General features: G+C 44.2%; 1 protein-coding gene across 1 annotated transcript; it reads left to right on the forward strand.

The window, feature by feature from the left end:
- The first annotated feature begins 10,281 nt into the window (after positions 1 to 10,281).
- On the forward strand, positions 10,282 to 12,772 carry LOC147443055 (glycosyltransferase family 92 protein RCOM_0530710-like). Its single transcript, XM_086528983.1, has 2 exons — positions 10,282 to 10,545; positions 10,628 to 12,772. Exons 1-2 carry the CDS (start codon positions 10,395 to 10,397, stop codon positions 12,517 to 12,519), a joined length of 2,043 nt encoding a protein of 680 aa, XP_086385109.1. The 5' UTR covers positions 10,282 to 10,394; the 3' UTR covers positions 12,520 to 12,772.
- Positions 12,773 to 13,252: the final 480 nt, after the last annotated feature.

The raw sequence follows: 13,252 nt of genomic DNA on the forward strand, positions 1-13,252 counted from the left end.
TGCCATCACCATGGCCATTTTCAAGCAAAAGTTACAAAGGGGCTAGCTTGCTAGAGAACTCCACTTTGCAAGCTTCAAACGACACCTCAAAAGGCCAAGAAAAAAGCCCCAAATTTGATTCTTTTTTTACTTTTATAGGGGGGAACTTTAATTTGGGAATTTACAATTTAATAGGTCCACCTGACATCTTGAATTGGTATCTTTTGAGAAAGAGGGCACCGCTTTGCTCTATCTCTCTCTTCTTCACTCTTTGCACTTGGGGGGGGGGGGGGGGGGGGGGGGGGGCATTAGCGATGTCGCTATTGCCCCCTACCTTTTTATTTTTTATTTTTTTCACCTTTTACCCTCTTTTGGTTTAGCCTTATACTGCTCAATTTTTGACTTTGACCTTCACTCCTTATCCGGATCCTCTTTTTCCTCTTTGGGCCTTGCATTTGGCTTGGCTTTGCACCCTTCTCTCTCTCCCTTCAATTTCTCCTTTGCCCTCTTTGGACCGGACAGTCCTTGGCTTGGTCCATTTGGCCGCCCATTGAATTCATCCTCTCTCTCTCTCTCTCTCTCTCTCTCTCTCTCTCTCTCTCTCTCTCTCTCTCTCTCTCTCTCTCTCTCTCTCTCTCTCTCTCCACTTGACCCTCCTTCTAATTGGCACCACCTCGGCTCGCTATACTCTCTCGCTCTTCTTCCGTGGGGCCGCTCTCTATCTCGAATCGGGAAGGCATTAGCGATGTCGCTAATGCCCTTCCCCCTTGCCCTTCCAAAACGGGGTCTTCCAAGGCCGCGGGAACGCGCCCCGTGTACGGTATTGCCACCTCATCAAACCTCCGCCAGCGTGCCGCCGGTGGATGGCGCCTGCGCCATAGCTCCACGAGCTCCAAGTTCTCCACCTTGTGATACACCCAATGGGCCTCGCGCCCCAGCTCATATAGCTCGCCAAGTTCGGACCCCCTTTCGTATATGGGTTCACTGCCCGCCATGTGGCAGCCCCAGCTTGAATGGCCTTCAAGGCCTCAACAATCAAAAAAACTAAAACAAACCCCCTTTTGGCCTTGCCTTTACCTGGTCCCCATATCCTACCCCTGGGCCGGAGCTGCGTGCCGTCGAGCCGGGTCGAATCTTTGCCATACTGGTCTCGGACCATGAAACCCTGGCCGCCTATGGATCCTTCCGTGTGTGCTATTTGAGGCCGCGAAAATGATGAAAAACATCTGTCAATTCTTCTCTCGGCATCACCTCCTGACTCTGGCCTGCCACATCTAATTGACCGAGTGTGCGATTGAGGCACCGTTGATTTGTGCTAGCTCCACATGATGCACCCCTCCATCGAGAACCTTGGCAAGGCCGAAAAGATGCCAAATGGCACACCCTCCAATGCGACCAAGTGGGCTCAGACCCGGCCCCCGGAAAATCTTCTAACGGCCATAACAAGCCATCTTGAGCTCCGATTCACGATCTGAGAAGACAGGCATGCTCCATAACTCGAGCACTACACACAAATGCACTGACATCAGCCCGGGCCACCTGTCCCCAGCTGCCCTACCCGTCGGGGATCTGCTACACACCCTTTCTTTAAACTGAAATATCTAGAGCCCCGGGACTCCGTTTGACGAGTCATCTAGACAGGCTTCTAGAGCATGCTGAACTCCACATTCTAGAGCTTTGACTTGGCACTTCAGACATCTTCATCTGCCACCCCATCTGGACCATTCCGTAGCACTTTCGGCCTAAAAAACCGCATGAGGCATACTTTCCCGCTATCCTTTGGCTGCCTAGGGCCTTGGCACCTACCCTAGCCTTCTGCACTGCACTCGATTGCACCCATTGCCTGGCATAAACCACTTGCTAGCTTCGACCAACTTTAGCTGTACCATCATTGCCCAGCCCCCCTCGTCGAACATTTATGTTCGACCAAAAGCATATGTACAAACTTTAAAACTGGCATACCAAACTGATGATTAAAAGCATTGACAAAAGCACAACTGTATGTATAGGCTATGTACAAAAGTTTCATCTTCCTTCTCTCGCACACTGCATGCTCTAGGTGGGTTGCCCACCCCCCTTGACCATAATCTGCTGCACTTCAAGCACTAGACTCCTCTCGAAGTACAATTTGAGCCGCACACCATTCACCCTGTTCCTCAGAAGCTTGCCATTCGCCCTTACCAGTTGATACGTCCCATTCGGAAAGGCCTTCTTCAATTTATATGGACCTGTCCACTTCTTCTGGAATGTGAAATCCAGGTAGCTTTCATACTTCATGACCAGGTTTCCTTCCTCTATCTTCTTGTCCGGCACATTCTGATTGAACTTGGAAACCCGCTTCTCTCTTTGATTCACATAATAATCTGCTGCTGCCTCTTTGTCCATCTGCAAAGCTTCCAAGCTGGCTATCCGATCCTGTAAAACTCCTTGTTGAGTGGCATTGACACGCCACATACCCTTTAAAGCACCTAGCTGTGCATGCACTGGCAACACCGCCTCCTTACCATAGACTAGCTCGAATGGGGTGAAGTTTGTAGCCACTTTATAAGATGTTCTATACGCCCACAAACACTTCTCTAGATTTGCTTCCCACTCAGCTTTCTGCTTATACACATACCTCGTTAACATTTTGACAATTTGACCATTAGCACTCTCGACTAGACCATTGCATTGGGGGTGATAGGGTGAGGAAAACCTGTGCTGAATCTTTAACTTTTCCACTAATGCACTCATGAGCTTGCTTCTAAACCCCTGAACCCTATCAGAAACTAACACCCAGGGAACACCAAAACGGCAACATATATTATCAAACACAAACTGAGCCACCACACTAGCATTGACTTCCTTCACTGCTTTGGCCTCGACCCACCTTGTAAGGTAGTCAATGGCTACCACCACGTACTTCTTACCACTTATAGACTTTGGGAGAGGGCCTATAGCATCAAGACCCCACTTCTCGAAGGCGCTTTGTGCGATGATGGCACCCTGTGACTCCGCTACCAGTCGTCTTTCACCTATGGTCTGACACTCGTGGCACGTCTTGCACCAGTAATGCACATCCTTCGCAATGGAAGGCCACCAAAAGCCTGCTCTAAGCACTCGAAACAGAACCTGATCTTTGCCCTGATGTCTTCTCTCTTCATGACATTGCTCCAACACCATCCCTATCTCCTCTTTGTATAGCACCCTTCTAAGCACTCCGTCACGCCTGTAGTTCATGATATCTTCACCTATCAATGTGAATTTGCGGGCCTTTTGCACCACTCTTCTCTTTTGCAGCTTGGACAAGCCCTCTGAACATTGCCCTATACTCAAAAAGCCTTCAATCTCCTTAAGAGCCTCTCTACCTGCATAAGTGGCTGGGGCCACATATAGACCTGCAATATGTACCTGTACTTTGCTGCTAGCTAGTTGATCCGCCTCTTGATTCTGCTCTCTCCTCACGTGCTTGAATTGGACTTCCTCAAAAGACTTCAACATTTTTTTGATGGAAAAGAACCAATGCTTCAAAGAATCGCGCTTTACCTGCCATTGGCCTAACAGTTGCTTGATCACTAGAAATGCATCTCCCTTCACCACCAACCTTGAAATGCCGAACTCTATGCACTGCTTTAACCCCAAATGCAGAGTGAGATACTCCGCCTCATTATTGGTGTGGACATCCTCTAGATCATACGCTTACCGGTTTGAAGTCACAAGACTGGCATAAAATGTGTCAGGTATGTTTGAAGTGGAATATATCATAGTGGGAATTGTGTAACCAATTTGTGTGTGGACTTTAATATCATTGCTAGACGTGTTTTGCAGTATATTTTACCGGTGGCCATTGAGGGATGTTTGTCTCCTAATGTCCGTAACACAATCTACAAACTTGTGAAGTTGGTGCATAGGATATCACAAAAAGAGATCAATGTAGACTCCATACTATTCGCCAGACTAAACACTGTGGAGGTTGTGTGCATGTTTCAGAAAAACTTTCCTACTACCATGATAACCATTTAGGTGCATCTTCTTGTTCACATAGTTAAGGTGGAAATAGCTGGCACAATACATTCTAGATGGATGTTCTTTTTAGAATGTTTTATGAAAACGCTCAAGGGATATGTGCGTCGGAAGGCACGTCCAAAGGGTAGCATGGCAGAAGGTTGGTTGGTATCAGAGTCCCTAGTTTACATTGGAGAGTGGCTAGATGGATTTGATAAAGCCTGAGACACGCTATAGCGAACCATACATGATGAGCGTATATCTGGGATTGTCATGTGCAATCTTGGTGTTGAGAAGAAGATGACGGAAGATCTAGAGGCTAAAATCAACCGATTTTACATGCTTCACAATTCAGTGATGCAAAAGTGGATTTCACAATACGAGGATGCAAAGCAAGAGCGACAAAGGACACGTATCGAGTGGAGATGGGGAAGACGACCGCCGATGCATTATCCGGCGGGTCAAGAGAGTCTACCAACATTCATGAGCTTAAGATGGTTTCACAACCAATTGAAAAGCGTACAACAGTGCGGTGAAGAAGTCACTGAGGAGGAGTGGGAGTACTCTCTCTCTCTCTCTCTCTCTCTCTCTCTCTCTCTCTACACACACAGAAATCCCTCTCCCTATTATCTATAGTATAGATTATAACTTGTCCATCTTTTCTTCTCCATTCAATATTAAGATTAAATGTTTATGTGTTTAATGAAGGTATGGATGATGATGAGTTTCTTTCTTCTTTGTCACCCCAGCAGAAGAGGTGGTACGAGGAGCATCATCGCTCTGGAGCACCGTCACGTCGTTCCACTCTTTCAGTGTCCCCCTTTGTTTTGGATCATTCAGCACGCTCCGAAGCTTCGATGTCGACGAGACGATCTTCACACTCGTCTAGGCATGGACGCTCTAGTGGTGGCGGTGGCGGTTGCTGTGGGGATACCACCGCTGATGCCTCGACACTGCCTTGTGTTTGACAAGGCTCCTTAACTTCTCCTTAACCAGCCACGGCACCACCATCTACGCCAGATTTTGAACGGCTATCGGCCGTTCCTGGCGGCTACACACCACTAGCTACTCCTCTGGGAGTCACCCAATTGACACTCCTCCCTTCGGGACCCAAACTCCAGTGGAGACACCTGACGTTCGTACCCTCATCAAGACGTCGCTAGAGACCCCTGTCGAGACACCCAGGTTCATGCGTCATAGGCGAGAGGGCTTGCCATACTCGGTCGACATCAACCGCGGCATTAGTTTGGATCACGAAGTCAAGAAGGTGATCTCGCGCATGCGCGGTCTTTGTTCTCAGGTGTTTAGATACTACATACTAAACACCTAGAGTGAAGTGCCAAATGAATTAAAAGATAGAGTCATCAGCATACTACATGACGAGTTTCCCGTGTCAAGTCGAGATGAGCGCTTCAATAAAGATTTGATGAAGATTCGAATGTGTGAATACTGTAAGCACAAACGTTCTGAAGTACAAAAAGCAATAAAGCATGGGTGGAATAGACCAGATTGGCTGGCCAAAGAAGATTGGAAGAATGCGAAGCAAGCAGCGTGCGAGAATCCTAACAAGTGAAAGCAACAAAAGGAGGCAGCCAAAGCATGAGTAGAGACAGGGATCTCGCACCACTGGGGGAGCGGCGAGTGGGCATCATTTGAGGCTGATTTTGTATGTGTTTTTGCATTGCTCTTTAGGTTTGGTAGTTACGTCTATTTGTACTTTTAAATTCTAACATAATGGATTCTTTGTATATTTTGAACAATGATCGATGATAGGATGTGACCCCACACCGTTCGAGCGCAAGTATGCAGGCAGAAAAGACTTAAACACCCTGATGGACACTCTGATTTCTCGCGGCGGCATGGTTGGTATTTCACTTTACTCTTTTACATTTGTTGTATTTTAATGATAATCTAAGAAAATAGATTGTTTTGTAATTATATGTTTATACTTACAAAAAGTCTTATTCTTTTCTTCTGCAGAATCCGATAGATACGCCGCTTGGACGCGATGAGACGTTTGATTAGACGACGTCAATCTAGCCGTGGCCAGATAGCATTAGTTTCCTTTTGTCATAGCATGTATAATGAGATGACGTGTACATGTCTTTTTGTAACTATTGGAAAACCATGTATTTTCTTAATAATGATACCTATGTTGTAACTATTACATTTGCAAAGCTTAACAATCAAGTGATTTTGCCTATGATGTGTATAATTGTCATTGATTTAGTTTTGTCAAGTTACTTTCATCCAATTACTTGTGTAAATTTTGTATCTTTATTCTGTAAAAAATACTATGCATGATAGAGTTAATGGTTATATTATCTTGTGGGTGACTACTTTGGGTCTATACGTCCTTGCACTTTCTTTCAAAGGTGAATCTGGGCTTATCTTGGATTCATTTAGGTTTACTCTATTATGAAAACATTCAAAATGGATCATGGATGAATGTCCTGCCACCTAAAAATTTTTACCCTTGGGCGTCGCTATAAGCGTCTCTATATAAGGTTCTGCTACGTCGCTATAAGCGTCGCTACAGAAGGACTGCAACCGTCGCTATGCGCATCGCTATACGCGTCACATATAGCGAAGCTTATAGCGACGTTCTCATAGCGACGGTATTTTCATCGCTAAAAACGTCATAAGTGCACATAACCTCTTGTAGTGTTTCCTTGCGATATTCTTGTAATCTATTGGTGAACGACTAGGTTGCTTTGTTGTACCCATTGCTCATGTGAGCATGGGCTTTATGTAGTTTTGCTAAGTTTTAATACTAAATCACTCACTCTGTTTGGGTGAGTATGGCAAAAAAACAAAACAGAATCTAGCACTTTGTGTGCACATAAGCAGCACTTGATTTTTCATCACCTTCCCTCCTCAGAACAAGTCATTCTTGAAGAATCCTATTTTCTAATTCTTTTGTAACCATTTTCACAAGTGAGGGAGGTCCTCATTAGCCGTTTTGCAACCGGAGCGTCTATCTGAACCAACAACGCTGGCTTGAATCTTTACTCTTGTCAACAAAGCACTCCATAATACCTTCCACAAGAAGATCTTCATCAACCACGGCCATTGAGGATCCTAGATGTTATTTGTTATTGCCACCCACTTTGACTCGAGACAATGCTTCCCCCATTGTTTGTACTTCAAGGGTAGAACCAATCAATCAAAACATTAAACTGTGATAAATTGTTGGTTTCTCTAAATTGTTAATGCTATCTCATATACGCGGCCTCTACTTCTAACTAGTATGAACTTTTAATTTCTTATTTGTCTATAGAATGTTCTCAATTTCATGGATATCAAAATCTACATCATTATAATGTCTTTTGTTTTATGCCTATTAAATTTTATCAAACATAACCTTTTTAACAAACTTCTATAGCGACGACTACCATGATTATTATTTTTTTGTGCAATACTCACAAATTGTGAGTGAAAATTGTATTAAAACCAAAACTCTTAAAATAAAAGAAAGTAAAAACTAAAAGCCCAAAATCAATACATGGCTGTTAGGATAATGTTATGGAAAATAATAAACCAAACAAGGTGAAGACTCGCGTGATATTTTAAAATAAAATGCTCTCGTTGGGGGTGCAAAACTACAAGTGAGGACCTCCTTCACTTGTTCAAGAAGTGTCTGATGATTTGTGGCCTGGGATGATATGATTAGATATAGTTACTATCTACATGATACTATCAATATTGAGAAAGCTATATATACTTGCTACACTAGAATGTCTCGTATTCTTTTGCAATTGAAAAACTCAACCATCTTCGTATACTATGCTATATAAGGTATTAGGTTTTTCGAAACTCAAGGAAGATTAGCTTTATGTTACACGTGCCCCAAAATTACACAATCAAAATTGCATTTGGATATCAAGAATGCAACCCACAAAGTCATAAAGTTTCTAAATTTGGTCAAAAATAGGATTAGGCAAATTCTTGTAATTTGGTCATAACTTTCAGCTTTAACACTTAATTCTCCCTAAAAGGAACATAACATGTTGATAACTACTAGGGCTAATCCTCTAGCAATCTAAACCTCACAATCATGAATTTTAGAATGATACATTTGCAAAACTTTGTAAAAAAACCAAAAACAGGACCCGTTTTTTCACACAGTTTAGGTTCAAAAATGTTGTACAAGAGTAAGGTTAACGGTGAGATCAATATTCCAAAAGAAAGTCAAGTTTTTTCAACTCATAAGTTTGTGGATATATAGCATCTGAAAATTCATTTTCAAACTCTTCAAATAATTCAAGCAAAATGGTCACTTAACATGACATAAAAGTTTCTCTGGACATAAAAATAACCCATTGTCAACCTAGTGTTAAGGAACGCAGAACATAACAAGAATCCTCAAGAAGCTCAAATCAATAGAAATGGATTAATCTTTACGGAAAATTTTGAAAACATGAAAATTTCAGATCGAAGTAGTCTCAAATATATCTATGTTAGCCTTTTGTCACACGAGTAGCACTTACAAGCCTCCCAGGACTTGGTGGTACTTAAGAGCACGTTCTCACGCAGTTAGTTGTAGTTTGCCCTTGAAGTTTATTGCTACGAAAAAAAAGGGCAAAATTTGACAAGGCATAGGTCTTGTGACAGATGACACATCCTAGAGGGGAGCTCACGAGTGAGGGTCTACATGTCCTATGGAAGGCGACACACCCCCATATATATGTCCAAAAGGACATATATATTGACATAGTACTCCATCACTCAAGGCTCAAGTCCAAAAAAGGCATGATCATGAGCATTGCATATCATGAGAGTGAGAGAGGTAAGTGAGGGAGTGGAACTAGAGTAAACATGGGGCTTTGTTAGAATCCTTTGGTAGGCGCCACCTCCGATGGTGGCACATCTCTCCCTCTCTCTCTCTTGCTGTCTCAATGTTCTTGCAAAAGACACTACTTGAGTTGCTAAACTGAGGAGCTTTTGACACATGTCCCAAAGAATCCCTTCCCCATTTAGAGATAGTATAGATAGATGGCTTTGTGAAGCTAAGCATATTCTCTTCTTATTGATGATTGATAGTGCGTTAATTTATACCAACGTTTGGTAGAAGCCCGAAGTTTTTAAGGAAGGTACGTGTTCACAAAAAGCCCTCCAAAGAGAAGCAATCAAAAGCTTACAAGAAGTGCAAGGTAGCCTACCATAGAAAATGATAAGGTGAAAAGGTAGTGCAAGCTTAGAGTGCACTCCAAAGAAGGCTAAGGAAGGTAGGGCATTTTTGGCTCACCTTACTAGCGGAGTAAAGATCCTTTAACACCCACCAGGGGGCCCTCAATTTGAAAGAAACAATTGAACTATCATTTCAAATGGCTCCTAATCAATAAAAATAAATAATGCTTAATTTGACCCATTGATTTGCTTACAACAAGCATCACAATAACTTGAATTTGGGTTACGAATAGTGGTGTGGTCCGCATGCACTAGTGTTTGAGAAAAATGTGTCTCAACTTAATATCGTGCCGTTTCCAATTTCAAAAAATGTCGGTTGAGGGCAAGGGGAAAAGGAGAGATTCCGCCCTAGAAAGAGAAAAATAGTGTAAATCCTCGAAAAATACCCCTAATTTTCTAAAATTTCCTCTTGGCAAACTCAAGGAAAGGAAATTTGTATGTTTGGAAAAATGGCTTTTCCCAAACACTGGGGCGCGACACACACATGCACACGCGGACACGCACTTGTGCATGCGCATGACGCGTGTGTGTCCCCCCCACACAATGTGAGCATTCCATGCTCTATGCTGCTCAAGTATTTCACCCAATAAAAGATCCATAATGTAAAGTTGGTTTGATGCCAATGTGACTCTCCAACTATCCTTGCAGGAAGCCAAAAGCCCAAGGGTTCCCTTCTATAACCTACATTTAGCCTACACGACTTTACAGATAAAAAGAAATTCTAGGGTTGGGAATTATTCAATGATTATAGGACAACCAAAAATCGCCACTGGTTGCTATCAAATCATCTCATAAAAGTAGAATGAGTGCGCGAAAGAGAATAGAATGAGAGCTCTCCTCCTCCTCCGCCTGCTGCTGCTATATTGCACATCACCGTATCACTTTACTCACCCAATATCTCTATTGCTAAATTTACTTTCAACTGTTTGATGCATTACAACCCGTAAATCATTAACATAAAGAAACTCTTTACCCTGGTTGATGCACTAGTGAATATGCTTTGCTTAAAACGCGCAGTCCCTTGGATTAATTATACCTTATATTTGATCGCCGCTGCAGGCCCTTACCTTCATTAATCAGCGCATTGACGTTAATACTCTTAATGCAGCCGGCATCTCATGATTAGCTGCACTGGGTAATTAATTTTGGCCCCTTCCATTCTCTACATTATTAAGACCCAGAAGCTGTATTTGCCTGAGTAGATGGATTATACGTAGACGTGCCTTAATTAGGAAATCAACATGAAACCGTGCCTTCTTGATTATGCTCTCATCAGACGGCATGGGATTAAAATTCTATGCTTTGAGCTTCTCAAAAGCAGGACGGTCCGGTTATTGGCCTTCTTTATGGCCCTTTTTTTGCTTGGCTTGGCTTCACGGGTGCCAGTAGAAGGTATTTTAATGTAGTCACCTATTTGCACCTTGCTAATCATGGATTATAATTCTAACCTTGAGTACTCCTGTGGCTTTTGTAGTCAATAAAATTGTTTCTCCCAAGTTGCAGAGTGGCATGTACTTCCCTGCTGCAAATATTAATGCTGCTCGGACTCATGAAGAACGCATTCCAGCGGACGCAAGCTGGTCGGTAATGCCGACTTTGTCATCAGCATTATGCATCCAAGATGTTGTCCTTTTGCCAGATGATATCCTTCTGATTATTCCTTTGCCAGAGAGGCGGGATGGAAAGCCCAGCCTTTTGCTCCCACCCAAACAGCACCTCACATGCTTGTTTGACAACACCATCACCACATCTCTTGCAGGCCTTGATTACTCTAGAGGCCGTGCATTGGTCCGCTGCCGTCGTCCGGAGACCAACATTACGAGCACCATTAGCATTGCGGGCGATGAGAAACACATTCGCTCCCCTCATTATTCAGGTGAGTTAGCAAGGCAATATGGTCTTAATCATGTCTCCTTGATGATCCACGGATTGAGAGATGTAGCAGCTAGTTTAGTGGCACCTGTGCATGTAAAGAAATGGCAATATCTGGTCTTTGAGCTGTGGGCAACAGAGACAGATGTGGTACTCTTTGCAAAAGGGATTAATAGGAGGCAAGGCCACAATGTCAGGCCGGATAAGCTTATCTGCGTATTCGGCATTGAGGATGATGATGTCGTCGATGCAGAGGTGGTTGAGACAAAGGTGCTGGCATCCGCACAAGAGGTCTTCAGATGTGCACATCCTCCGCCGGCGCATCGCCGCAGACTTATAGGCAAACCGGTGACGCTGCGGTGGGGTACAAAAGTGCTTCCAACAGTGGCTTATTATGAAGAAATTCCGGTGGTCACTGAGCCACCATCACAGGAAATTTGTGCTTGCACCATGATCTTCAATGTTGCCAAGTTCTTGCCTGAATGGAGCACCTTCCACTCACACGTGGGGTTAGACAGATTCATTTTGTACGACAACAACAGCGAGGATGAGCTCGATGAAGCTCTTCAATGGTTGGGCGACCGGCGCCTACAGGTCATCCGGTATCCTTGGCCCTGGCCCAAAACACAGGAGGCTGGATTCTCCCACTGCATATTACTCGCGGCGTGGCAATCCTGTCAGTGGGTCATGTTTGCTGACGTGGACGAGTTTGTATTTCCAGCCGCCTTTCTGCCGCCATCTGGAAGAGCGACGCCACTCAGGCAACTCATTGCGGAGGCAGAAAATCGGCCACGTCACGGAAACACTCCACATAGGCAAGCGGATACAATACAGATCAACGGGCTCTCAACTGTAGCAGAGCAAAGTACTCCGCCAGCGGTGCAAAGCAGGCCGGGTCAGGATACAGCAGTGCCAGGTCATCTGCAGCGGAGGCCATCGTCAGTTGGTCAAGCAGGCGACAGTTTCGCGCCACCTGGCATGCAAGGCAAGGGCCGGCCAATAGTAGGCCAGATCTCTTTGAAATGCAGGGATTTTGGGCCATCAAACTTAACCCGGCATCCGACCAGAGGTGTAACCCAGGGTTATGTGTGCCGAAGCAGGAAAGAGCTGCGGCATAAGTCGCTTGTGAGGCTAACTGCGGTAAGCCACGATTTGCAGAATGTGATCCACCACTTTAATCTACTGCCGGAATACATGACGCTGACGGAGCATCCCGACCGGGCAGTGGTGAACCATTACAAGTACCAGGCGTGGCCGGAGTTCAGACAGAAGTTCCGGCGGCGGGTGTCCGCCTATGTGGCCGATTGGAAGGAGCAGCGAAACCTGGAGTCGCGTGACCGCACCCCGGGCCTCGGCGCTCGTGATCACAAACCCGCAAATTGGGAGACTGCGTTTTGTAAAGTCTCCGACACTGCCCTCCGGGACTACTGCAACACCATCTTTGCCGTCAATAGCTCCGGCGACACATCCACCCTTACATGGCAGCTCAGTTGAGCCCAAATCACATCTTCCGGGATTTTGGTAAATTGTACTTTACTTAGAAGCCTTTTAGTTCCCATTTTCCACATGCCTGTAAATTTTTGTAAACTTTCATTGACCTTATTTCTACACAAGCTAAAAACTTAGTTGGAGAAAAACCATTTTCTTGGTTTCAATTGCTAGGCAAAATATCGACACATCCAGGCTTTATGTCAAAGTGAAGGTATTTATCATCAAAACAATATGTTTATAGTGTTCTTGGAAGGCATCCATGGTATGATTAGGAATACCTTTTAATTTATCTATTTATTGATTACTCCATGCAGGCACAATGAAATGTAATTGCATTGATGGTGACTAGTCCATGCTTATTAGTTCCCATTCGTGTCTAGGTGCCATGTTGGAATTATGGTTTCAAGATGCACACACATCTTGGAGAAGATGAATAAGCTCATGTCACACAACATTGCTTGGTGCAAAATAGAAAGATAAGTTAGCCTTAGAATGATGGCGTATAGACAATGCACGAGGAAAAAAACGTCGTAGTGAGGAATTTTTTTTTCCCGACAGTCCTAAGTGTGTTCACATGCATCTCTATAACATATATGGTAACAAATCCTCCTTGGGAGTGATGGAGTGAATGAGTGAAAGGCATAGGGAACTGGAACATGCTCATCACCACCCAGCCATGCTCTATATAGACTCTTGGCCGTGCCTGGTCCTACCCTTGGCATGACATTACTCATGG

The sequence above is a fragment of the Adiantum capillus-veneris genome, chromosome 14 (assembly GCF_014529385.1).
Source record: "Adiantum capillus-veneris isolate H3 chromosome 14, ASM1452938v2, whole genome shotgun sequence".
In the NCBI taxonomy this organism is placed as follows: Eukaryota; Viridiplantae; Streptophyta; class Polypodiopsida; order Polypodiales; family Pteridaceae; genus Adiantum; species Adiantum capillus-veneris.